The sequence below is a fragment of the Miniopterus natalensis genome, chromosome 1 (assembly GCF_054644295.1).
Source record: "Miniopterus natalensis isolate mMinNat1 chromosome 1, mMinNat1.hap1, whole genome shotgun sequence".
NCBI lineage: Eukaryota > Metazoa > Chordata > Mammalia > Chiroptera > Miniopteridae > Miniopterus > Miniopterus natalensis.
In genome coordinates, this window is record NC_142081.1 from 123,643,564 (window position 1) to 123,670,450 (window position 26,887).

A 26,887-nucleotide genomic window follows, 5' to 3' on the forward strand; every position below is an offset into this window, starting at 1 on the left:
GGTTGCTTCCATATCTTGACTATTGTAAATAATGCTGCAGTGAACATATGGATGTGTATGTCTTTTCAATTTAGTGTTTTGGGTTTCTTCAAATAAATGCCCAGAAGTGGAATTGCTGGGTCTGTCTTTGTCCTTGTTATACAGCCTTTGTTTTAAAGTCTATTTTGCCTGGTATAAGTATTTTTATTCCAGATTTTTTTATTGTTTCCATTTCCATGAAATATCTTTTTTCATCCTTTCCCTTTCAGTGCGTGTGTCTTTTGATCTGAAGTGAGTCTCTTGTAGACAGAATACAGAGGTGGACAAAAGTAGGATTACAGTTGTAAAACAAATAAATAATATAATAATTAATAAATAATAACACAAGAATAAACTGTGTTTCACGTGCTCACAACTGTAAACCTACTGTTGCCAATGCCTGTATGTAAGGGTCTTGTTTTGTTATCTATTCAGCCACCATATGTCTTTTGGTTGGAGCATTTAATCCATCTGCATTTGAAGCAATTGTTGATAGATATGCATTTATTGCCATTTTATAATTTACGTTTTTATCTTCTTATTCTTTTGCTTCTTAAAAAAGACCCTTTAACATTTATTGTAATACTGGTTTGGTGGCGATGAACGTCTTCGGTTTTTCTTAGGAAGCTTTTTATCTGTCCTTTGATTCTAAATGATAGCTTTCTGGATAGAGCAATATTGGTTGTAGGTCCTTGCTTTTCATCACTTTGAATATTTTTTGCCAATTCCTTTTGACCTGCAAAGTTTCTGTCGATATCTCAACTGACAGTCTTATGGGAGCTCCCTCGTAGATAGCTAACTGCTTTTCTCTTGCTGCTTTTGAGATTCTCTCTTTGTCCTTGACCTTTTGCATTTTAATTATGATGTATCTTGGTGTGGACTTCTTTGGGTTCATCTTGTTTGAGACTCTCTGCACTTTCTGGAGTTGTATGTCTATTTCCTTCACCAGGTTAGGGAAGCTTTCCATCATTATTTTTTCAAATAGATTTTCAATTTCTTGCTCTCCCTTTTCCTCCCAGCACTCCCATGATATGAATGTTGGTACCCTTGAAGTTGTCCCAGAGGCTCCTTAAACTATCCCCTTTTGTTTTTCTGTTCTGATAGGGTGATTTCTGCTTCCTTATATTCCAGATCACTGATTTGAACCTCTGCTTTATCTGCTGTACTATGGATTCCCTGTAATGTATTCTTCATTTCTGACGGCTTCTTTTTATGTTTTCTATTTCCATGTTTATCTGTCCTCTCTGTTCATTGAAGTCCTCACTGAGTGTCTCTATACTTCCCCTAAGTTCATCGAGCATCCTTATAACCAGTGCTTTGAACTCTCCATGTGGGAGATTGCTTCACTCCATTTTGTTTAGTTCTTTTTCTGGAGTTTTGTTCTGTTCTTTCATTTGGGACCTGTTTCTTTGTCTTCTCATCTTGGCTGCCTCTCTATGTTTGTTTCTATATATTAGGTAGGGCTGCTACGTCTGCCATTCTTGGTAGAATGGCCTTATATAGTAAGTGTCCTATTCGGCCCAGTGGTGCAGCCTCCCTGGTCACCAGAGCTGGGCGCTTCAGGTGCACCTCCCCATGTGCACTGTGTGTACCCTCTTACTGTAGTTGACCCTTGATTGCTGTCTGCACATCAGCAGGAGGGATTTAACCTCAGGCCAATCAGCTGCAAGGACTGGCCGCAACAACCGTGGAGGATCTGCTGTGCAGGGGCCAACCCCAGGGAGCAGGACTTGCTTCAGTGAAGCTCTGGTACCCTCTGAATTTGCCTCTTGAGTGTATCACTGATGGAGGTCATTGGGTGGTGCTTAGACATGGTCTGAAGCTGACCACCAGGTGTGCTGGCTCTGGAACCTCCCAGGAAGTGCTGACCAAGATCCACTTCCACCTGTGCTCTGCCCAGGGCCACCCAGCATGAGCTGCAGAGCAATCTGCAGGTGGCTGCTACTGGTGCTGGGCTTAGAGGTGCCCAGGAGAGCCCAAGCTGTGAACCGAGGATGGCTGCCATTAATGCTAGGCCTGAGGCCACTTAGCAAAAGCTAAGAGGTACAGAGGCCAGACGCTGCTTGTTTGAGAGATTTTAGGAAAGTCAAAGTAAAGCCAAGACATGCCGTTTGTATGGAAAAGCCCCTGGAAATGGTTTGGGTAGGTTCACAAGTTGAGTGGGGCAGGGTCTCAGGGAACCACCAGGGCAGGGCAAACAGCGTTAGCCAGGTTGATGGAGTCTCAGATATAGCACCCACCTGATGGCTCTATGAGGAGAGGGCTCAGCAAAAAAACAATGGCCTCTGTCATCCTTTTGGTCTGGGGAAAAACTGCCCCTCCAGCTCTTGCTTTGATGCCCAACTACTCAGTTCTTCCCCTTATGTCCCTGGTGCCCAGCTCTGGATTTAAAGTGAGTGAGTTTAGGTCCATGCACGGGCCCTTTAAGAGGAATGCCTAGGACTCCAGCAGCCACAATCCCCACTGGTTTTCATAGCCAGAAGTTATGGGACTTCTGTTCCTGGCACTGGAACCCTAGGCTGGAGGGTCTGGTGTGGTGCTGGGACCCCTCATTCCTCAGAGGGGACCTACACAGCTGAGATATCCCTCCCAATTTTTAACTGCCACAAGTTGGAAGGGTCCAGCCCATTCTGTGTTGCCACCCCTCCTACCTGTCTCGATGGGGCTTTTTCTTTATATCCTTAGTTATAAGACCCTGTTTAGGTAGATTTTTGGTGGTTCTCAATGATGGTTATTCTTTGATTTCGTTGTAATCTTGATGTGGTTGTAGTAGGATACAAGTACCGCATTTACCTGCTCTGCCATTGTAACTGAAGCTTTCAGAAATTCTTAGTGACAGTATAATAGGGAACCATTGATTTGTTTGTACCCTTAATAATGAGAAGATAGCTACTTTTTTAACAAGGAAAACCAAAAGGAAAGTGCCAGAAAGAAAGAATTCACCAGCAGGCAGGCAATTGTGGCCATACTGCTCTAAATTCTTCATGCCTCACCCTGTGTTGGAGTCAGCGTGTTTCCAGGGTCATCTTCACTACATCTTTAACAGCACTCACCATTAATATGGTAATGATTGTGAATAGTGGTCAGGTAGTAGACCTATGAAAATGGATTTCACTGAAATTTGGTTTAATAAAAGACAAAAAATGATTATTTCTGAGATTTTTGTTTGAAACTCTAAGTTTCCAATGAAATGGTCACTATAACATTTGTTTCTCAATTTTTGATTGGCTGAGGTTTACTTGGATCAAAATAGTTATTATTTCTCTTATACATTAACTTTGAGAAGCCATATAGCATATGGTTAAAGCATAAACTTTGAACCCAGACACTCTGGGTGGGATCACAGCTCTATCACCTATCACTATGTGATGTTGGTCAAATTACTTAACTACCCTTTGCCTCAACTCCCCCATCTGTAAGTGGGTATAAAAGTAGAACCTACTTCATAGTGTCTTGAGTATTAAATTAGTTAATTTATGTTAATTGTTCAGTATAGTGCTCGAACCATAGCAAGCACTACTTAAGTTGTAGTATTATGATTAAACATTTTGAAAACACCACTGTGGAAAAATAAATCATGAGCTATCAGCTCACCTGCAAAATGTATCTAGAACCTGACCACTTCTTACCTCTTCCACTTCTGTTCCACTATCACCTCATGCTGGGACTATTGCAGTGGCCTCCTAACTGTTCCCCTGCTTCCCCTCTTGCAACCAGTAGTCTCCACAGAGCAGCCTGAATGGTTGTTTCAGCCACTAAATCACATCACACCGGTCTTCTGTTCCAAATGTTTCATGACCCATCAACTCATTCAAAGTACAGGGCAGAGGTACAAGCCCATCTGCCATCTGGCCTCACCTCCTGTTGCCCTTCCCTCAGCCCTCTGCTCTAGCTACTGGCATCTTGGTAGGTCCTCTAACAGCTTAACTTATTGCTACTCAAAATCATTATACTTTCTGCTCTGTTTGCCTGGAAACTTCTTTTCCTAGACATCTGTGAGAAGGGTGGCTTCTCCTTCATTCAGCCTTTATTCAAATATCATCTTACTTGAAGTGGACTTCTCTGAAATAGCTTTTCCTTTCCTGCTAGGCTTACCCTAACCTGCTTGATTTCCATACAGTGGACTAATTATCACCTGACATAGTGTACGCTCATTTGTTTATAGACATATCTCTGTCTCTTCCCAAGTAACATAAAAGGTCCATGAGAAAAGGTATCTTGTTTTATTCACTGCTGTTTACAAGCTCTTACTATGGTGCCTACATATAGTAGGTGCTCAATAAGTGTGTTAAATCAACTAACAAAAACTGGAGTAGATGATATAGTGGTTTATATTTGTCAAAACATTTCTATGTGCACTAATTTATTGAATCCATGAAGTAGATTTCATGGGGGCAAATTTCTTGCACTCACACTTGCAAAGAATGAGTCAGATCCTCCCAAAACGTTGGTAGTGACCGAAAAGAGATCATTACTTCCATTTTGGTGATAGTTTTATGGGTATATGCATATATCAAATTTGTACATTTTAAACATGTAGAACTTATTGTATGTTATTTTATCTCAATAAAGCTGTTTTGGAAAAAAGGAAAGTTAAATAGCTTGCCCAAGGTCACACAACATTTTTGTGGCAAAGTTTGACTAGAGCCCACTTCAACACACTCTTATTTTCTCCCAGCTCCCTATGTTGCCTGCCAAAGCTTGAGTATGTAACAGTAACTACCCCCAGTTTACAATAGCATTTATGTGCATATTCTTCTGTGTTGAAAAGGGAACTTTGATTTTACCATTTGGAATTCTATAGCACTTACGTTAGGTTCTGTCCTTTAAATTAAGTGAAAATCAGATAGCCAAAAGGAATTGGATAGTATTTGAGGAGTTGTGGGTTTATAGAACTTTTAGAAGAGCAAATTGAGAGAATTAAATTATTTGACAGAGGTCATCTAGAACAGCAGCTTTGGCACAGGGATTAGAAATTGGATAACCCTGAATTTTGTTTTTCAGCATAAAAGCCACATCTCTCTTCCTTGTGCTCTTTTTCTAAGATACTGAAATATGTTTCTCAAGTCCTTTGTGCACGTTTTCTTTTCCTCTCTTGTGAATGAGACACTCTAAATGTCTTCTGGCATATACACAACTCACTATTATGCTCTCTTTTTTTAAAATTTACCATTTAAGAGAGGAACCATCTATTGAAAACAATATCAATAGAACTGAAGTCAGTTAAAACATCAGCAAGATGTGCATGTCAGATTAAGTTAAGGCTGAAATTCCACCGATTTTGGTAAAATGGGCCACACTTCTGTCAAAACGGTTACTGTCAAATGGATCAATGTATTTTCATTCAAACAGACACATTTTAAACTTTTTTCCTGCTGTGTACCAGGGAGTACTGAATTAATGCTCTTTGACGCAGAGACACAAAGAGAGACAAGATAGAACAAATATGCAAGTATTTTGTAATACAAGGAAAACATACTGTTTTTGAGATCTTTAAGATTATTTGTTTTTGTGTTATGAAGTATTACAGAATCTATGCCTTTTAACTTTAAATTTATTGGTTTATCCCCTTTATTGCACTTACATTCCCAAGACCCTTGGTCAAGTAATTTATAATTGTGATTTTAAGTGTATTTGGATACTAACAACCAAAGGATGTGTTTGGTCAATTCTTTCACAGTGGTAATAATTACTCCTTGGTTTATCTATTATGAGAAGTTGTGTGTGTGTGTGTGTACACATATATGTGTGTGTATATACATATACACATGCATACACCTATAAAAATTACATGCATATATACATACACACATATGCCTTTCTTAGATTTGGACACAGTTTTCCATTATATTTGCAAACATCACTAAGTGATCTAAGACAAGCATGTTCTGGCAGAGAGGAAAGAAACAATGGAAAATTACAACTCCACTGTGATTTTTTTTTATTTCCATCATGTCTCCACCTCTAAACAGACACTAGTATTTTTTTGTTTTGGGAGGGTTTTTTTGAGCCTAGCTGTGAACACTGAAAATTTTGAGTTTTTCTTTGGAATTTGGAGACTAGATACTATCAGTAGAAAGTTGCTAATGAAAATTGATGCTTTTGCTTCTGGCCAAGCATATCACAAAGATCTTACTATAACCCCACTTTGTGTGCAAAACATGCCTTATAAAACCAGAGAAATTGTTGCCCAGGGCGGTTAGTAATATCTACGCAGGAAAAAGCTCTTGCTGGATTGCCAGATATCACTGTGACCAAATGTTGTTTGTGCCTACAAAATTCTAAAAGAGATATCCTGTGCAAAATTTATGTTTGTTACAATTTTCCATTATGATTGTAATAATACCACAAAAATTATTTGATTAAAATAAGAAATCTGAATCTTATGAAAATATTTCTACTATTACTGATGGCATTTGAGTAGTGTCTCATCTGACTTGCTTGTCAGTCTTCAGCAATCATTTGGAACTATTTTGATACCGGACTACCCAGCACTTTAGTTTAGGCTCCACACATTTTATGAAATCCCCTTCCAGCTACTGTCACATTAGGACAAAATGACTTGAAAGAGTTTCCTCTCCTATTGTTTTTCTGGAACCTATCCTTTCAGACCTTCTATCCTACCACACCATAGAAACAGCTCTGGTCAAGGTCACTGATGACCTCCACACGTTAATCAGCCCGTATTGTACTTGACCTGCCAACACTTAACTCACTAGACCACTTCCTGTCCTTAAGTCATGTATTTCTCTTGGCTTCCTGGACATCTCTGCCTCTCAGTTCTCTTCCTACAGTACTGACCATTCCTCCTTGATCACCTTTGTTGGTTTCTTCTCTTTTTCTCACCTATAAACATTGGCCTCAGCCCCAGACCTCATCTGTTCTTAAGTATACCAGCATCCTAGATGATCTAATCTAGCCCCATGGCACTTATATGATTGTATTAGTGTGGGCAGTAATAACAAAATACCATAGACTTGGTAGCTTAAACAACAGAAATTTAACTCCTTATAATTCTGGAGGTTCAAAGTCCAAGGTCAGGGTGTCAGGATGATCGGGTACTCATGAGGCCTCTCTTCCTGGCTTGCAGATGGCCACTTCTCACTGTGTCCTCACATGGCCTTTCCTTGGTGTGTGCTCATGAAGAAGGAAAGAGAGCAAAGTGTCTGGTGTGTCTTCTTATAAGGGCAGTAATCTCATCGTCAGGGCTCTACCCATAAGACCTCATCTAAACCTAATCACCTCCCAAGGCCGTACCTCCAAATACCATTACATTGGGAGTTGGTACTTCAGCATATGAATTTGGTGGGGGAGAGACAAGCATTCAGTCTATAATAATGATGATGATCCCTCTAGCTGGGACCTCCCCTCCGAAGTCCATGTTAATATCTCAGATTACATTCTTGACATCTCACCCTTAAAAGATCCAAAAATGAACTTCTAATTCCCCCACCAAAATCTATTCCTCCCAGTGTCTTCCCCATCTCAGGCGACTGCAACCCCACTCCTGCCAGTTGCTCATCCCAAAACCTCGCCATTCCCCTGACTCCTCTTTTGAGGTCATTTCACATCCAGTCTGTCAGGAAGTCCTATTCATTCTGCTTTCAGATATATCCCAAAATCTAACCGCCCCTCATCATCTCCAGCACTCTTCCCAGGTCCAGCCCTCCATACTCTCTCCCCTGGATTATTGCCTTAGGTTCCTGAGGTCTTCCAATTTTAGTCCTGCCCCCTAAGGTCAGTTCTTAACCAAGTAGGCCTGGTAAATAGGTCTCGTTTTGTGGCACCTCCGCTCACCATCCTCTGTCAGCTTCCCAGCTCCTCAGGAGCACAAGAAACTACAGTGTGACCACTTGCTAACGTGACCCCGTCCACCATCTCACTCATTTTCCTCCAAACACACGAGCCCTTTGCTGTTCCTGGAACACAACAGGCACACTCCTGCCTCAAGAAAACTTGCCACTCCCTCTCCCTCTCCCTGGATTGTTCCTCACCCAGATATCAGTTAGCCTTGTTCCCACACTTCTTTCAAATATCTTATCAGCAGGACACCCAACAAAGCAAATAAAATAGCAATCCACCCACTCCCACCCCATGTTGTCCACCCCGCACACCCTGCTTTATTTTGCTCCCTATTATTTGGCACGCTCTTGCACTTTCTTGTCTGTGAGTTTATTGTCTATTGTACATCAGTAGAAGCGAAGATTTATGAGCTTACCATTGTATCCCCAGCCTTTAGAAGACTGTGTGGCACAGGCAGGTACTCAGTAAATATTTTTAGAATGAATGAATTCATCTTTTATGGTACTAGTTCTTCGTAAGTGAATGCAGGATTGCTGCTCTATAGATCTAAGACAGCCCTGAGTTTCAGCAACGTTTCTCTTTTCCTATGGCTTTCACTTAAGGATCAAAATAACAGTTCAATCTGCTTTACTTTTAGTTGGTTTAGCTTGCACGAGCACACCATGGAGGCTGAATGACTTGTCCTATGAAAAAGGGTCATACTTCACTATTGTCCCTTTTATTGTGCTTGTCATAAAGCACAAAGCTTGTCGATCAGTTGGATCGATATTATAGAAGATAAAGCCAAGAGAATGCACAGATGCTTCTAAGTCATAGTAATTTGTGTTTATTCCTGGTTCTCCAGGTGTCTTCTAGCCTGGAGTAGCTGCCCAACCTGTTCAGTGGGTAAGATGCCAGGGGGCACCCAAGACAGCCACTTTGCTTGCTTTATGCCGCAGCTCACAAAGCAGCAAGACACTACGGTGCTTACTGCTCCTTTCCCAGTGCTTTTAGTAGGAATGCTAACAATTGTCATTTTGATCTTGAGGCATTTAGAGGGGACTCTTGCCTATGTATCGAGAAAGGTTATTTATGGTGAATCTGGACGCAGGAGCTGTCTTTTACAGGCTGTGATAGAGGAGACCTGAGGACATGGGTCTCAGCAGGGACACTTTGTCATTGCAGTCCCTCCCCATCCACAACTCCTAGAGCTGCTTTAGTCACCCTCAGACGTTTGTTTTTGATCGTGATCTCGTGGTTAAGAACAGAAGCTACTCGTGAAAGGCAGCACCGAACCTTCAAAGGGAAACGGGGAGGAGGCAGCAGCCATGTCTGATGTCTCTTAACTGCTACTTCACAAAGTACCAGACTCGAACAGAAAGTGAAGAAGGTCCAATGAAAGGTCTTTCCGGGTCTTTTGAGGCAGATTAGAAAGTTCAGTTTGTCAAGTCCAGCCCTTCGTTAGAGCCCCTGGATGCTGGCGCTGGGCAGTTGGGGGAGAGACCATGGGCCTGATCACTTGTTACCTGCCTGCACTGGAGTTCCACTAGCAGCAGCCCTCTCCTTTCCCACTTGCTCTTAAAGCAAGAAATGGCATACAAGGATAAGTTTTCCAAAAATAGATAAAGTCCCCTTCCCCATCAGGACAACTACCACCAAATGACCCAAATCAGAAAACTTAACCCACAGATTGGTCTCAACCACCGTTCTCTCTTCTCTCCTGCTCACACAGAACTGTGACCCTGAGCACCCATTGGGGCCTTAGAGAACTGGGACACTTTTCACTGCCTTCTCTCTGGATTCTCCTAGACAATAGCTGTCTTGGGGACCCCTTTATTCTTCTGGCCAGGGCTAAAAGGGAGGGCATTCCTGTTCTCTCCACAGGGGCAGGGTGTGAGAGAGGCAAAGGCAGGAGACAGAAGCTCCACACCCTCTGGCACGGGCCCGAGGACACGGGAGGAGAGACACTGGAGCAGCAGGGAAGACACAAGGAGGGGAAGTAGGCAGGAAGCCAGGGACAAGCCTCAGAACAGACTCACTTTGCCTCATGCTCTGTCACTGCCCACTTTGGACTGGAGTCTGGGTGGATTTGCCCAGGAGTGTCCGCTTGGCAGCGACGGCCTGCCACGGAGGAGTGAATTTTTATAACCACTTCAAGAAAGTCTCTTGATAGCTCCAAGGAATCAGATCATGAACAAATAACAATAATTAGCACATAATAGTAATAGGAACATTTTTAAGTTTAAATTAGTACCAAAAGCAGCTCTCCATTATATAAAATGTGGAGACACTAAAAGCAGCTCAGCATGACTCAGCCTTTCTCACTAACAGAAAACCAAAAATAAAGTAACCAAATCTCTGGAGAAGCAGAGGACACCCGGGTACCCGCCTCCATTAGCACTACTCAAAAATAGACATAAAGTCACCTGTTGATGAGTGGCCATCGCACCAGCTCGGGTACAAGAGGCGCAGAAGGTTCTATTCCTGGCTGTGACGCCGGTGTTCGGGAGACACCCCTCGTTCTGCATCTCACACAAGCTTGCCTGGGGCAGGAGCACAGAGACTCATCTTCTTTCTGTCTAAATAGTTTTCAAGCTATACATCAAGCTGACAAACTCTTAGGTAAAATATGTTCTGTCCTCATACTTTGACAAATACACCTTTATCAAGTGACCTAGAGAGACAGGTTTGATTTCAAAATTCTCAAAACTTCTCACAGAGTTGTGTGCTGGATGCTGACATGAATAAGGGCCTCCTCGTGCCCAGCCTGCAGCAGCCACTCCCCCTCCTCGCTCTGTCTCCACACGCGAGTGATGGCCCACCCACAGGGGCAGGCACCCCCACACGCCCTGCAAGCAGCCATGCCTTGACCGCCCTCAGTACTTGGGGTGCATGCACTGGTGTTGGGGGTGGGGGCTCTCAGGTGTAGTGCCTGAGGCAGGGTCCTTCACCACACTCCCCCTGCATCCCACAATTTGACCTTGATGCCATCGGGACTTACGCTCGGAAGCCCTGCCCTTCTGTCAAGTTAAATCACAGAGATTTGCTGTCAGGCTTATGCTAAGTGAGATAAGCCAGGCAGAGAAAGACAAACATCACAGGATCTCGCTTATACGTGGAATTTAAAGAACTTAATAAACTGATAACAGAATAGATTCAGTGACATAGAAGCATAGATGAGACTGACGAGTGTCAGAGGGATGGAGGAGGGCGGGTGGGTGGAGGGGGAGAGAGTAACCAAAGAATTTATATGCGTATATGCACAACCCGAGGACACGGGCAATGGTGGGGAGAGGGACTGGGGAGGGGGAGGGGATGGGTGGGATGGGTCATTGGGGAGCAAAAGGGACATCTGTAATATTTTAAACAAAAATAAAATTTTATTTTTTTTTAAATTTTAAAAAAATATATATATATCTTTATTGATTTCAGAGAGAGGAAAGGAGAGGGAGAGAGAGAGATAGAAACATCAATGAGGAGAGAGTCATTGATCAAGCCCGCAACCCGGGCATATGCCCTGACCGGGAATCGAACCCCGATTGCCTAGATCCCAGGTCGACGCTCAACCGCTGAGCCACGCCCGGCCGGGCAACAAAAATAAAATTTTTAAAAAAACACACAAAAAAAACCCCCACAGAGATTAAGAGGTGCTGATGGTTCCTATGAGCACCACATAGGATGGATCAGGTGACTGTGTTTTTGGGTCACATAGGAGATAACAGCAAGTCTATACTTTTAAAGTCTAGGGAGATATGTATTCCCCGAACTTCCCACACGCTCTTTCTCACCACTCTCTAGAAAAAGTCCTGAGCCTCCCCCTCAGACACCTAAGAAGGAGCTGAGAAAATTCAGCCCAGAAGAGGAACAGCTGCTGGTCAGCACGTGCCTCGCCCTCCCAGTCAGCCACATTGCTCTCTATGGCCTTCTCCTTTGGGGAACAGAAAAGTAAGGAGTAAAATTTGCGTGTGCCTGAAATACCCCTCAGTGGTCACCTGTGGCCAGAGTATCACCGCTTCTACTGAAGCGCCCCCATCTCAGGCCCCATAACACGAGTGGGTGAACCTCCAGGCCTAAGGGTGACAAAGACCAATTGTTCACAGACTGATGGTCATTTTCCCCAAAAAATATTTCCCTGAGGTACTAGAGAGTGGATGAGTTCCATGAGAGTTACAGACTGAGAGGAACAAGAATTGCTGGGGACAAGGGGCCCTGCGAAAGGCAGGATACGGAGGCAGGAGACCAGGGGTGGCCCCCAGGAATGAGAGGGCAGAGCTGCACCATGGGCAAAGCTCTTTGCAGTCCAAGCATCCCACAGTTACTACTTTTTAAACATGAGCTTGAAAAAGTGGGGATTCTTGCCCTATAAAATGGAATCCCACAGATACGGGTCTATGATGTTTATCATCAAGGATGGCTTTTATTTTTTTGTCATTAGAATGACCTAAGGTATAAAAATAAAAAGAAGAAGAATCAATGTTCCTATTTACCTGGAGGTTTCCTCTGGAAATTCTCGGTGATCCTGAAGTTTGTCTACTAGAGGAGAAAGGAGGTTCCTCCTATGGCCACTTCCCTGTGTCTTTTTCTTCAAGCTTGAGAACCAAACAGGTACCTTTTCAAGTAGAATAATTTCTACATAATCATAGCAAATAAAAGAAATTCTGAACAATAAAATTCATAACACTATATATTGGTGTGTTGTTTAAAATCTCCATGTAATTATATAAAAACTAGCATTTCATACTGAAAACTTTTCTAAAGATGTATTCATTCATCCATAATAATTACTAATTATTATGTAATATACTAATAATTTAGCAGAAAATAAAATAAATTTCAGATTAACTCAGACAGTTTCTCACTAATATCTATAATCTCTGATCCTAAATCTGCTAATCAGTGTGATTGAAGAAAATACAGGATATATAATCTCCTAGTTGGTGTGGTTATAGACTTTGATTTAGAGCCAGTCTTTCTGATACTTTGAAAACATGCATTGAAAACTGTAAAAGTTGTGCTTTTCATATCCTTAAAAGGCCAGTTAAATTTTTTTTCTGGAATCGTGATCATTGTACTTTTGTTCTTATCTTTAAGAAAATCTTTCTTTTGTGCCCTTTACTCTTTGCTTTGTATGATAGAATTTCTATACCCACTCTTTTATCAAAAGCCAAGGAAAAACTTCCAAACTTCCATAACTACATCCAGTTTAAGCTCCTGGGAAAGAGCTGGGTGCTCTGTGGAAAGGGTATTATGTAGACAGCATTATTTTGGCATTCTTTCTTTTAAAATGATTTGTTTTTCAATTTTTTAAATGAAAAAATTATAGAAAACCTAACAATATAACAGACATTACGAAAATTAAACAGATATTTTCATCTGTTTAGCACCTGAGAGGCAGCAAAGCACAATAGTTCACATCATTAACTGGGTACGTCACACAAATTACTTCTCTTTGCCTCAGTGTTCCTCATCTGCAAAATGGGGATAATTATAGTAGCAACTTCATAAAGAAGATTAAATGAGTTCGTATTTTGAAAGGGTTTAGATCAGTGCCTGACACGTAGCAAGTACTATATAAGTTGTCAACATTTAAAAAATATGTCTCTAATTGCTTCAGGCCTCTTATATTTTTAAAGAAAGAAAATGTTATAAAACCCTATCTCTCTTCCTTCCGTCTCTTTCTTTCTCAGAGCTAAACAAATGCTGAAGTGAAGTTGGAGGGTATGATTGTCATGAGAATGTTGGTGCATCTGCTATGTTTGCTGTATTCGTAAAGAATATATATCACTGTCTTGTGTGTCATAAAACTTTACATAAATGGGATCATACTGCATATATCCTTTTGTAACTTTCTGGTTTTGCTCAACTTTAGTGTTTGAGGTTTGTCCATGTTGATGGATGTGGTTCTCCTCCATTCATTAGAACTGCTGTTTACTATTTCAATATGTGGATAAACCACTGAGAACAAATCGATGAGAAATGGAGTTTCAGCGAGCATCCTGGGACAAGTGCCCACATATGAGATTTTTAACTGTGATGGATAATTTAAAAGAAGTAGCCAGGTTATAAAATGCACATCTTCAGCTGAACTGGGTTTCCCAAAGTGACTGTGCAAATTTACACTCTTACCAGGAAGGAATAACAGACTCCATTATTCTAAGACCACATCAATACTTGAGTACATTAGATTTACACACATTTGCCTATCTGGTGGATATAAAATTGTATGTCACTGTTTCCTTTTTTATTCCCATAATTACTAGTGAAGTTGAGCATTCTAATGTTTATTGGCTGCTGGGATTTCTTTCTTGTATAAATTGTCTATTTATATTCATTTTTTGTTATTCATTATTGCTCATATTCTATTTTCTTATTGATTTATACAAGGTCCTTTCATTATTCTGAAAACTAATCCTTGATAGAGCATGCGAGCTGTAAATATCTTCTTCAAACTGTAGTTTGTCTTCTTTACTTTGTTTACAATGCCTTTTATAGTACAAAATATTCATTTCAATGTGGTAAAATTAAGAAATATTTTTCTATGGTTTATGATTTTTGTTTCTTTTAAAAGCCTTTCCCTGTACCAATATGCCAGGAGACAACATCATGTTTTGTTTTGTTTTTGTTTTTAAAGTTTCATAATTTAGCTTATGACATATAGGTCTTCAGCCCATCGGGAATTTATTTTAGTTATGGTGTAAGGAAAGGATATATTTTTTACTCTTTTCATATGGAGAACCAGTTTTCCTGGCACTATTTATTGGACAGTCATTCTCCAAGGATTTGTACTGCCACTTCTGTCATATATCAAGCTTTCATAAAACCTGTCTTTTTTCTGGGCTCTCTGTTTTGTTTCATAGTCCTGTTTGTTTCACTCCTTTGCCAAACCCATACTCTTTTAATAGTGTTGCTATTTGGTAGAGCAAGTACTCCCTTCTACTGTTGTTCTTCCAAAATTACCACATTGTTGTTATAAGTGGTATATTTTTATTAAACTATATTTTCTTACTTTTTTCTACTAGTTGGGATTACTGTTGATTCTATATATTAATTTTATATCATTCAGTCATATTGAATCCTTATTAGTTCTAATAGTGTGTCTGTTGGTTTCCTTGGATTCTCTGTTATAGCATCAGAGAATAATCATTTCTTTGATTATCCCTTCTAATCCTTTTATTTCTTTTTCTTGTATTAACTGTGCCAACCAGGACTTCAGCTGCAGTAATAGCAAAAATTCTGAGTTTAAGGAGAATGCTTCTAACATTGAATCATTTAGCATTATGCTTTTTTGAGACTTTTGATGGATTCAAGTTAAGGAAGTTCTCTTTAATTCTTAAATGATTTTTTTTTTTTTAATTTTGAATGTGTTTTGGGTTTTTCTTAACATTTTTCTGACACTATCAAGATTATTATATAGTTTCATTGATTATTGGAGATTGTATTGGGACTGGACTTTTCAGTGTTAAACCATCCTTGCATTCCCGAGGTAAACTCTTATTGTCATTATGTATTCTTTCATACATTCCTAGATTTGCTTTACTAATATTTTATTCAGGAGTCTGCATTTAAATTTGAAGTCCTTTCTATTTCTACCTTTCTAATATTCGGCATTATAAAGCGAGTTCATGTTGTAATGCTTAATTTAACCAACAGTTCACCTTATGTGTTAAGAGAGAATTCAATTACAGTTGTAGTATACCCATAATCAGCTATAGTGCTTCTCACAACATTGTCATAGCATTTTCTGCCTTAACTGTTGAGTAACCTTTAAGACTAATTATTGACTCAGTTGATGTTATTGCAAGTTCTGTAGTGACTTTGCATCATAGATTCTTTATAGACAAGTTTCTAACAACCCATGTAAAAGGGCAGCAGGAGCTGTTGGAATGAATAGGATCACGGCACCAGAATTCAACACCTTTGACACTCAAGTCTTCAACTCTTCAAGACATTTATTAAGGAAATGCCTTGGGATGCTCACTTCAATGATATTACCATTTCATTTGACTAAACCAAGCAAGGTTCAGACCCCTATAAATAAATAATTAACTTTCATACTGAATTTTATGTTTCTAATTTTATATTCTGATTTTTAAAGAGGTCCCTCAAAACTGTATAAGCTTTAGGCCCCACAAAACCTGGGTTCATCACTGCCATCAAAGTGATTAATTTTTAAAAATCTAGTCTCTTTTTGTTTTATAACATACTTTGTCACTTAACAAAATATACATTTTTTTATTGCCATATTTTTAGAATTCCTTTTAATAGCAACGATGTGCTCTAATGAATAAGTTTATGAAAATAATTAATTTATTAAATGAATCTCCTAGTATTGAAACTCCCCCATATTATTCTTATAAATGATGCTTTATTAAGCATCCTAGTAAGTACATCTTTGTGCATAAATGTGTAGAAGTAGAATTACTGGCTCAAGCCATATGTACATTTTGGGAGCTTTTGACACATACTGACAAATAGCCCTTCAGAGAAATGGTATCAATTTACTTTCCCAACAATGGTATGTGGGAGAACTCATTTTCCCAACCCTTGTCAGCACTGTGTATTTTATTGTAAAAACATTTGCCAATTTCATAGGTGTAAAAAGCTATCTTATTTTAATATTTATGTTTTTCTTATTAAGTTAAAAACTGTTAGTTTCCATCAGAAAGTATAAGAGTTCTTTATATTTTTAAAACATTAGCCATTTGCCATAGTTGTAATACAAATGTTGATTTACATAATCTTACATTGGATTTGGAGAAACTGAGGAATTTAGGTCATTTGGAATTGTCACCGTCATCTGCCTATGGAAATTGCTGTTTAGGGGAGTTATAAAAGGCATCCCAGAAGGCAAGCACACATTGATTAACATGGCTGCATTACAGGGAGAATTGAATTCATTTCAAGGAAAAGATATGTGAGCCCCTACTATGTACCCAATACTCTACTATATATTACCATCTGATGAGTACAACTAATAATAATGTAGAATTAAAAATCATACTTTTAATTTCAGTAAAACACAATGTAAGCACATATGTGAGAAAAATTAATTCCTCAAATCCTTTTTTTTTTAATTTTCACTAGAAGATATTTTTTCCATTGCTTTTCAGAGAGACTGGAAGGGGGAGAGAGAGAGGGAGAGAGAGAGAAACACCAATGTGAGAGAGGCACATCAATTGGTTGCCTCCCACATGTGCCCGGACCAGGGTCAGGGATCAAACCTGGGACCCTTCAGTCCACAGGCTGACGCTCCAACCACTGAGCCAAACTGGTCAGGGCTAATTCCTCAGATCTTAAGAAAAAGTAATGAAGGAATGGTTGGGGAAATTCACTCAGAGGAGGTAATGTGGGTACCAAGCAAAAGAGTGGTGGGAAAGCCACTGGAGCCAGTGAGTGGTAAGTTCTCAGAGCAGTGAGTGTTCTGGAAGAGCTATAGTGCTCTGTAGTTCAGGCATGATGTGGATAATAAGGTTGGAACAGGAGGGTGAGGTCTGTATTAGTCTGTTCAGGCTGCTAGAACATTAGCATAGACTGGGTGTCTTAAACAACAATGAATTGCTCATAGTTCCAGAGGCTGGAAAGATCAGCATCAAGGTGCCAGCAGACCTGGTACCTGGAGAGAGCATGGTTTGCAAAAGGCTACCTTCTGATTGTATCCCAGATTGAGAGAGAGATTAGCCCTCTGGCACTAATCCCATCACAGGGGCTCCACCCTCATGACCTAATCACCTCCTAGGGCCCCACCTCAAAATACAAACACATTGGGAATTCAGGTTTTAACATGAGTTTTTGGAGAAACAAAAATATTCAGTCCACAGCAAGGTCACACTGTGAAAATCCTTGCATGTCTTATTAAGATAAAGAATATTTTGGAAGATGTCCCACATTCTGGAACTATTCTGAGATTCAAAAGATTATGGGGATGTGTGGTGCAAGTGACCTGCCAAGTGCACTTTGTTTTTTGTAAAATTATGACCAAGCGCTCTTGGTAAGAAAATGCACGTTGCCTGTGCAGGGCCATTGAGGTGGGAGCACCCTTGAGTGTTCAGGCTTCTCAGGCAGCCTCCAAGTGTTGTGAGGTTCATTTCAACTCTCTTGTTTTCCAAGCTCTGTACTTTCCCCACTTCTCCCAGCATGTCCATTGTTTCGAACTGTGTGTCAGCATTTACTTTAGTTGACTTAAAACAGGAATCTTTGTTCCAGGCTGCCCTCATCGTGCCTCAACATCTTTAAGCAGATGGCCAGACTAAAGTGTGAGGACAGCTAAGATCGTCCAGACTGGAGGGGTAGAGGAAATGGAAGTGACCAAATGCAGAAATTTATTTAGGCTGTATGCTTCAAGAGAGAGATCATGGTCCTAACCTAAACATAAAAAGGCCCTTCAAAGTGAGAGGCAAACAAGCATTTACTTGAGATCAGTAAGAATAGCTATCCTGGAATTATTAATTCAGGCAGAAGTCCAAATAATGTTCTGATAAGAGGGCAAAGGCAGTGGATATTTATGAGAAAGGGCAGGGGAATAATTAGATCAATAGAAGGAAGGCATGTCTATTGGTGTAGATAACATAACATATGATGTTAATTCTAAACAGTGTTTTCAATTTTCAGTCCAGTAGTTGTTTTCAGTCCAGGAGTCATAGCAACTGCTTTGTTATTATCTTTGCAAATAGTTCTTGGGACACGATGTGGCCCTAGGTCCAGAACAAAGGTTATTTTGTCCTTTTGTAACATTCCAAGAGTTGAGGTGTAAGACATTCAAGGCAGCTCCTCTGGCATGGCAGCTCCGGCTTCATTTTAAAATGGCTCCATTTCTATTATTGTTTACAGTGGGTTCTGTGGATGGATGGAATTGGATATATAAATTAGTTAAGCCATTTGCTAGCTGTAATTTTAAGTAAGTTACTGGGACCTTCTGAGCTTCCTTTTTCCAATCTGTGAAATGGGGCCTAACACCCAGCTGGCAAGAGAAGCTGCGCTCTTTAAATGAAATACAGTAAGTCCTCGCTTAATATCATTCATAGGTTCTGCAACTCCAAGTGGAACAACATGTAATGAAACCAGTTTTACCCTCGGCTAATTGATAGAAACAAGAGTTAAGTTCCTAGGGCATCTCATCAACGTTAGAACAATGTTATTGAGGACCTGGTGTGCATGCGTGCTGTTTCTGACACATAGCAGACATCCTATAAATGCATTTCCCTGTCCTCTTTCCTTCTTCATAAAGAAAGAGTTTATGATTCTGAGCCCTTCAGACTTCCTCTGTGAGTCTGGAGCAGCCAGCACGAACTCAGAGCCGGGGAAGTATGCCAGCGGGTGCTGACTCTCATCACCGTGCCAATAAAACGCCATCGTATATTAAGAGCATTCCTTCTGAGTTCAAGCATTTCTAAATACCTTTCCTGAATTGAGAAACCAAACTGAATCAAGTGTAAAAAGACTATTCTCTGTTTATAAAGGCATCTTTCCCACCCTTTCCGGATTGTCATGATCTGTAACTGGACTTGTGTACCCAGCTGGCAGCTGCACCAGCCAGACCCTGAGGTAACCTTAGTTTAGGCCCAATTTTTTTTTTTTTTTACTCGGAGCCTGAGTGAAAAATTCTATTTAAAGCACACACGTACAGAATGCAGATGTGGGAATGAAAACCAGGCCCTTGGGGGAGTGAGGCCATGATATTTGACTGCAGTGAGGCCACAAGTGGCCCATTGGCAAGAGCCTCACCCAGGCATGGTTGGGGCCCTGACCTCAGGAGTGGTTTTAGCCTTTTGATATGACACTGGCAATCACAGGGGCAGTCACCACAGCCCCTGGTTAGGGCAAAAACATTGCACGATCTGAGACAGACAGGCTTGAAAGTTTTTTTTCTGCACTCTGAAGAACTTGTAACAGCATGGATATTCTGGAAAACTAACTCCATGGAGAAGCTGAGGATGGAAACTGTGATGGACGGAGAGGGGAAGCTGAGCTGCTTATGCTGAATGCAAAAGGACTGCTCCAGCCAAGGAAACAGCCACTTCAGAATGTAGCCTAATGTGTATACAAAGCAGGAAGGAGATCACGGGGCTGTTTACATCGTGTAGCAAAAGCTCTTATATTCAGACAGACCCAAAATGAACATTCCTTTTGGATGACTAATAAATCATTCATTCGACACTTACTGAGAACCTACTATGTAACAGGTCGTATAACAGGTACCAAGGATACCATGGTGAACAACATAAAGCACTATTAAAAATCCTTCACTTGATGAAGCTTACATTTTAGAGGGAAAGACTGACGATAAACAATAACAATAATTAAAATACGAATTATACAGTTGACCCTTTAACAGCACAGTTTGAATTGTGAATCCGCTTATACACAGATTTTTTTCAATAAATTCTGTAAATGTGTTTCCTTTTCCGTGTGGTTTTCTTAATAACATTTTCTTTTCCCTAGCTTACTTAGCATAAGAATACAGTATATAAATTTTATAACATACAAAATATATGTTAATTGTTTATACAGGGTGAGGCAAAAGTAGGTTTACAGCTGTTCATATGGAAAATAATACTTTAAATAATAATACAAGAATAAACTCTGTGTTTCGTGTACTCGCAACTGTGAAACTACTGTTGCCCACTCTGTGTTATCGGTAAGGCTTCTGGTCAACAGTAGGCTATCAGTAGTTACACTTTGAGGGAGTCAAAAGTTATGCTTGGATTTTCAGCCATGCAGGGATCAACCCCTAACCCCTGTGCTGTTCAGGCTTCAACTGTATAGTGAAAACTGTTCAAGAATGAAAATAAAGCAAGGGTGGGAGCATGAAATATTCTGGACAGTGGGTGCGGAAGTAACAAAGAAGGTGGTCAGGAGAGGCCTCACTGAGAAGCTGACTTTAATAAATACCTTATTGATGGCTTGGGTGGATAGGAACCTAATCAAAAGTATTTCCTCCCAGATTTTCAAGGCCGTTTCTCCATTTTCTTTGGTTTCTGGGTTGCTGTTGAGAAAGCTAATGCCTTTCTGAGTCCTGATACTTCCTTTGTGACTTTACTCCCCACCCTCTGGGCTGGTGGGAACCTCTGTTTGCCCTGCCACCTGGAATATCTCAGTGACAAGCCTGAGTGTGTTGAGCATTTCATGAATATTTTCAATCTGCAGTCTTGTGTCTTTCAGTTTGGGAGGGGGGAAATTTTCTTATAACACTTTTTGTAAAACTTCCCTGTTTTTCCTGATGTCTTTTTATCGAAATCTCCCCTATTAGGCATTGGGATGCTCTGAAGTAATTCTCTATTTTTCTTATTGGTTTTCACCCTTTTCCCATCCCTTACTTTTTTTACTCCACTTTTAAGATTTTATCAACTTTTTCTTTTTCACTGAATTTTTAGTCTCTGCTCTCATGGTTCCCAGAGCTCACTCTTGCTCTCCAAATATCCCCCTTTTCTTGGACTGTCTCACTTCTGAGTTTCAGTTTTCTGTTTATTTCGGTCTTTTGTTTCGCATTAGAGGCCTTTACAAAATGTCTCTTAATCCTAGGTAGTCTGCTAATGTATGAGCAAGGCATGGGTGTACCAATGAGAAGCTTTTATATAGGGGCCAGGCTGCCCAATGCTGGGGTGACCAAACAGGACCTGAACAATTACCCTCACCATTCTGCTGCTCCCTTCCTGTGGGCCAGTCAGCTTTCCTAGAGGGGTTCCTCTGGCCTCCTGACTGAGATGTCATCCCTTTGCCAGCATTCTGTCAGAGGGGACATACATCCGCCCGCCGCTGTGCCCCGTGAGCAGAATCTGGTATGTTGGTTCAACGTCTTCGGTCTTCTATGGATACAGGGAGTCTCTTGGTCAAGTGGAATAAAAAGGGAGATGTGGGCAGGTTGCTGTACCATTAAAAAAAAAAGAAGTTCAATCAGGACTCATGTGTCCCATTCACTCTGCATTCCTGCCTTCAAAGGGTCTGCTGCCTCATTTCCAGAGATTCCCTGGGCCTGCACGTTTTATGTGGAGTTGTCTCCTTGAAGACCTAGGTGTCAGCTTTCTTTTGTTTGCTATTGTTTCCTCTCACGTTCCCTTAATCCTTTAATGTACGATTTTTAATTCCTCATTGTCATTTTAATGGAATTTCATGAGGAGGTAGAGATAAAAATGTTACAGGAACTGCCATATTTAACCAGAAGTCATATTCTATTCTCTTTTTAAGTCTCTCCTGCCAAAGATCTCTCTAGTGGTAGTGGTCCTTCCTCAGTAGATTCTCACAGTAGGATCCAACTTAAATGTCAGGATCTTCGATTCCCTAGTTCAGTTATCTATTTCTGAGTAACAAATGACCCTAAACATAATGACTTAAAACAACCACAGTTATTTATTTGCTCATGATTCTGCAACTTGGAGGAGGCATCTCCATTCTGCTGCATGTGACTTCAGCGAGGCAGCTCTCCCAGGGGTGGGGGTGCCCCTACCAACATGGCTCACCCTCATGACTGGCCAGTCATCCTGGCTGTGGAATGGGTGCTTAGTGGGGCCACCAGTCAGGGCTTCCAGTCTTCTCCATATGTCTTCCACAAGTTGTTTGGCTGGACTCCACAGAAGCGTAGTTCTATGAGGGAGAATCCATGACCACACTCACCAAGAGGACAAGCTCTAGTGTGCAAACGCTTATCTAGCCTCCGTTCTGCATCATACTTGCTAATGTCCCATTAGCCAAAGAGAGTCAGTCACATGGCAAAGCTCAGACTTGATCTTGGGAGAAACCACATGGTTCATTGGGAGCCACATATCCCCTGGAACTCTGAAATTCTGTCATCTTGTGCTTCTTCTTTGTGTAACTGGCTTATTCCAGTTTCTTTCTGAGACATCAGGGTGCCCCTCTTTTCTTACAGATAGTTTCATATGGTATAAACATTAAATAAGTATGTGTTAGACCACAGAAATATTATAGCATTGCCACTTTAAAATGTTTCTGAATGGACTATAAAGACTTAAACTATATATCTTACACATGGCTATAGTGAATGTGTTTTTAGTTAGTGAAAGGCATGGGGGGGAAAAATCACCCTATGGGCTTAAATTTCTAAATATACCTTTCAAGGGAATTAAGTATTGGCTTTTGCTTTAGGCTACCAGAGGTTAGCTTTTTGTTCTTTGGGTTTTTTTAAAAAAGTTGAAAATTAGCCTCTTTAACACCTTCCTAGACTCCAAAGAATAAAACTAGGTACTTTTGCGATAACCAGAGAGTGCATTCCTTGGAAATTCCAAACATATATTTCTTGTTACATGCTTTTAAGCTTGTCCAGGACATTCCTGCATGTGGTCAGACAGAAGTGGCTTAGCTTGTGCTGCATGTCCTGAGAGTCTTGGTCTGCGATTGATCACTGTGTTCATTTTGCACACAGGGGTTCTCTATCTCCAGTACGGAGATGAAACCAAGCAGCTCAGGATGCCCAATGAAATCACAAGTGCGGACACGATCCGGGCTCTCTTCGTAAGTGCCTTTCCACAACAGCTCACCATGAAGATGCTGGAGTCACCCAGTGTTGCCATTTACATCAAAGATGAAAGCAGAAATGTATATTATGAATTAAATGATGTAAGGTACGTACTGACACCGTGTGTGTGTGTGTGTGTGTGTGTGTGTACCATATTGCATTTTGCATCGCTACAGTTTGTATTGAGTCCTAATCTCTTTGTGTCCCAGTAAAGAAAGTATTGCTCTTACCCTGACTGGCAGGCTTATCTCACCCAGGTGTGAATTCACTGTCTGGTTTTCTAGAATTCACTTACAAGGCGTGATTTACAAAGCTGAGGACAGGCTTCTCCCACAGAGGCCTTTGCATGTTACATCTGAAAAGAACTTAGGAAACGACCTAGTCCACTAGTCATCTGTGAGTTGTGGAAACCAAGGCCCAGGTCGACAGACTTGATCAAGATCATAAGAGTTGAAGACACTACTGATGACTGGAGCTTTCCGCAGCTTCTTCTCAAGTGCTCTGTCCCTCATAGACGGAGCCTGTAGACATCTTAGGTAGTGATCCCACTGAGTCATTCATTACATGAGCCAGATAGAATAAAAGCAGTGGACTCTGTTCCTGTCCACAAGAAAAGAGGCTGAGAAGCATTCTTCCTTTCCAGTTGCTTCTTAAATAGTTGCCCTTTACCAAAGGATCTCACTTTCCAGATGGGCTTTCTCCAGGGCCCCCACTAGAATGTATTCTAAAGTGAGGCTAACTGGACTCCTGCTACTGCAGGTGGCACGGAGATAGAAGCATCTTTATCGACTGCAGTGGTTGTATATAGAGCAGAAGGGACCCATCTGATCTGTCCCAGCCAAACAGCCTGAGAAACAGGATTTAAATCAACACCAAACAGGTGCTAGTATAGCCTCTAAACATTTAAAAAATTTTAAAAATTATTTTGTGACTAATCTACCCTTTATGTTATGGTACCAGACATTCAGATGCATAAAAGTTAATGGACTTATTCAGGATCACACAGACAATTCATTACAGCACCTAGCTCAAACCTGACTGTCCACATTCTTGGTCAAGAATTTTTTATTCCCTCAGAATGTTCCCTCCTCAACTCACCTGGGCCACAACTTGGATTTCTGAGTACTTGCCCTGTGGGGATAGCAGGCTGGCCTGGTTGGAAACCACTTTTTAAAAATATGCCTTCAATTCATAATAAATATAAACTGATAGATATCTATAACAATGATCACAATGACATATTTAGGCAAGTGCCAAGGTGTATGAGCAATTTAGAGCTTTCAAAGTTTGACACATGCCCTAAGGTAGAGGGTGCTGCGTCCATTGCACAACCTGCCTTTCCTGCTTTTTAAAAACATGTTTAAATATTCATGGGTATCAGGAAATTCATGTTTGTTTTTTGAAATAAATTATTAATCAGGCTGTCACCCAAAAAGAGGGGGGGACTTACAAAACATAAACCAAACATGAAGTAATCACATTATGTTTAAAGAGTATGTTTGCAATAATATAATCCCATGTAGAGTTTTTATGTGGATGTGGCATTTTGCAACAATCCTCTGGAATTTCGGCATTTTGCAGTTAGAGGAATTGAGGCATAGGGTAATAATAAATAAGCGTGAAGCTAGGCGAAGTCACTTTTGACTATGGAGCTCAAGACTGATGAGGGTATTATGAACAGCTGGACCCACTGCCTTGCAGGCGTGCAAGAATTTTTACATTATAGTGAGTAACAATATTCTAGACCCTTCCCCAAGCCTCAGAGTATTACTGGTACTTCCTTTATGCATTCTGAGGGAGTGTCATTTCATAGTCACAAAGAGGAAAGTGAGAAAGGTCCCCCCTCCCCCCAACTTCCAAATTAAGATGATCCCTTTTCATGCACATTCAGTTGATGAAGTAGATGAAAGGAGTGCTTGAGAGACGTGATCACTTTTAACATCAATAATTTTCAGTTAATATGTTTATATTTGCAAAAGTGATGATCTTGTTGGTCCTCACACTGCTGCAGTACTGAGAGCCTGGTTTTTTAAAAATCTCATTTAAAATGTTTAAGCGGAAAGTCATTGATTTATAAATTTTGTCTAGAATTTTACTTTTTAGTGTTTTGATTTACTTATGAAAATGGAACTAAAAAATTTAAGTGGAGAAAATGTTTTTATTTGGTGGTGAATATAATGTTTATGTAGATAACCACATGTATGTCCTTTCCAAAGAATTATTCTATTTCTTTGTTTTAATGCATAAAATGTTTTATCTATATCTTGTTTGAATGGTCAGATATATTCTCAACATAACCATTATATGGAACCTCCCTCCCCTCCCCCCCAAAAAATGTACCATGTGGATTTTAACTAAAGACAATGGCTTTCATCTAAACCCAGAGACAAATTTCATTTTACATCCTTCAGTGTTTTTGAAGTGAGAATATACTTGCTAAACTTTTGGCAACCTCATCATTGAATTGGGTTCTCCATATTTTCCTTAAGAGAGTTCAGGTTGAAATGCTGTCTTGTAAATGTTGCCATGGTAAATGCAATCTGGGCCTTTACTGTTGGTTCGTCTTGGACGAACATGTTTCTAAATTAATCATAAACCAACCTCATGTATTTTAGATACCTTTAGAATCACACCAGGTGTTTTTTTTTTGTGGGGCTCAAGTATGGTTTCAGTCTCTTCACATCATTACTGTGACTTTGCCCCGCCACGGGGTGAGTTCATTTAGTGAATCCCCACATTCTTCCTTTCTGTGAACTTTCCCCTTCATAGTAACCTAGCCCCTTCTAATAACAGGACTGCACACTCCCCCCTAAGCCGACTTCTAATGAGCTCCTTGAAATCGGGAGCAATCGTGCAAGCTTGGGCTAGTCACTGCTTCAAAGCAATTACTGACGAATATTTAAAGGAGGGAAGCAAAGCTAGTCCAAGAATTCTCCACTTCGTTTAAAACAAAAACATAAGCCAGTAATCCCAGTGATTGCGATCAGCCCACAAAACGTGTGGCTGCACCTGGAGGAAAGGAATGCGTCCTCCTGCGCACATTGCCCTCAGCTCCTGCAGGGGATCGCAGTGCAGACCGGCTGAGAGTGCCTTGGGTGGCCCTCCTGCTGGTGAAATCTGAATATGAAGGGAAAAGAAAGGACTTCGTAGATGCTCAGGAGCCCTTAAATAATGTCAAGGTAGGAACTGAGTAAGATGTGGGACTTCTGCTCTTTGCTGCAGTGTGATTGACTCCCCAGCTCTAAACTGGGTTCCGAAGGAGAGACAGGCAGGTGGAAGAACTTATCGGGGGCTGTTCTTTCTAAATACACCACACATCCGTTAATTCAATTTGATGCAGAAAAGTATTTTTTAAATCCCACTGTGGAAGGAAAAAAAGGCATTGTAAAGATACTATTTTTGATCTTTGTGGTACTTTTTTTTCTGGGCTGCAAATAGATGTTCTTTTCCTTGCCGAAACCGTTTAAAGGAAAAAAGCATTTTTCATCTGTGTGCATTCATGCGATAAGCAGAAAACTGGGTGTTTGGGTAACGTAAGCAATTAAATATTTAAATACTAACCAAATTTCTTTGAACATATTTTTGATATTGGAGCTTTATTGTTTCTTAAAGTGTTGTTCC

General features: G+C 40.5%; 1 protein-coding gene across 4 annotated transcripts in view; it reads left to right on the forward strand.

Moving 5' to 3' along the window:
- Positions 1 to 26,887, forward strand: part of KIAA1217 (KIAA1217 ortholog) — a 288,923-nt gene that overhangs the window by 167,327 nt on the left and 94,709 nt on the right. For all 4 annotated transcript variants that reach the window (XM_087825511.1, XM_087825514.1, XM_016224710.2 and 1 more), the window contains exon 4: positions 23,174 to 23,372. In XM_087825511.1, the coding sequence (XP_087681637.1) occupies positions 23,174 to 23,372 (199 nt within the window). The remainder of the gene's footprint in view (positions 1 to 23,173; positions 23,373 to 26,887) is intronic.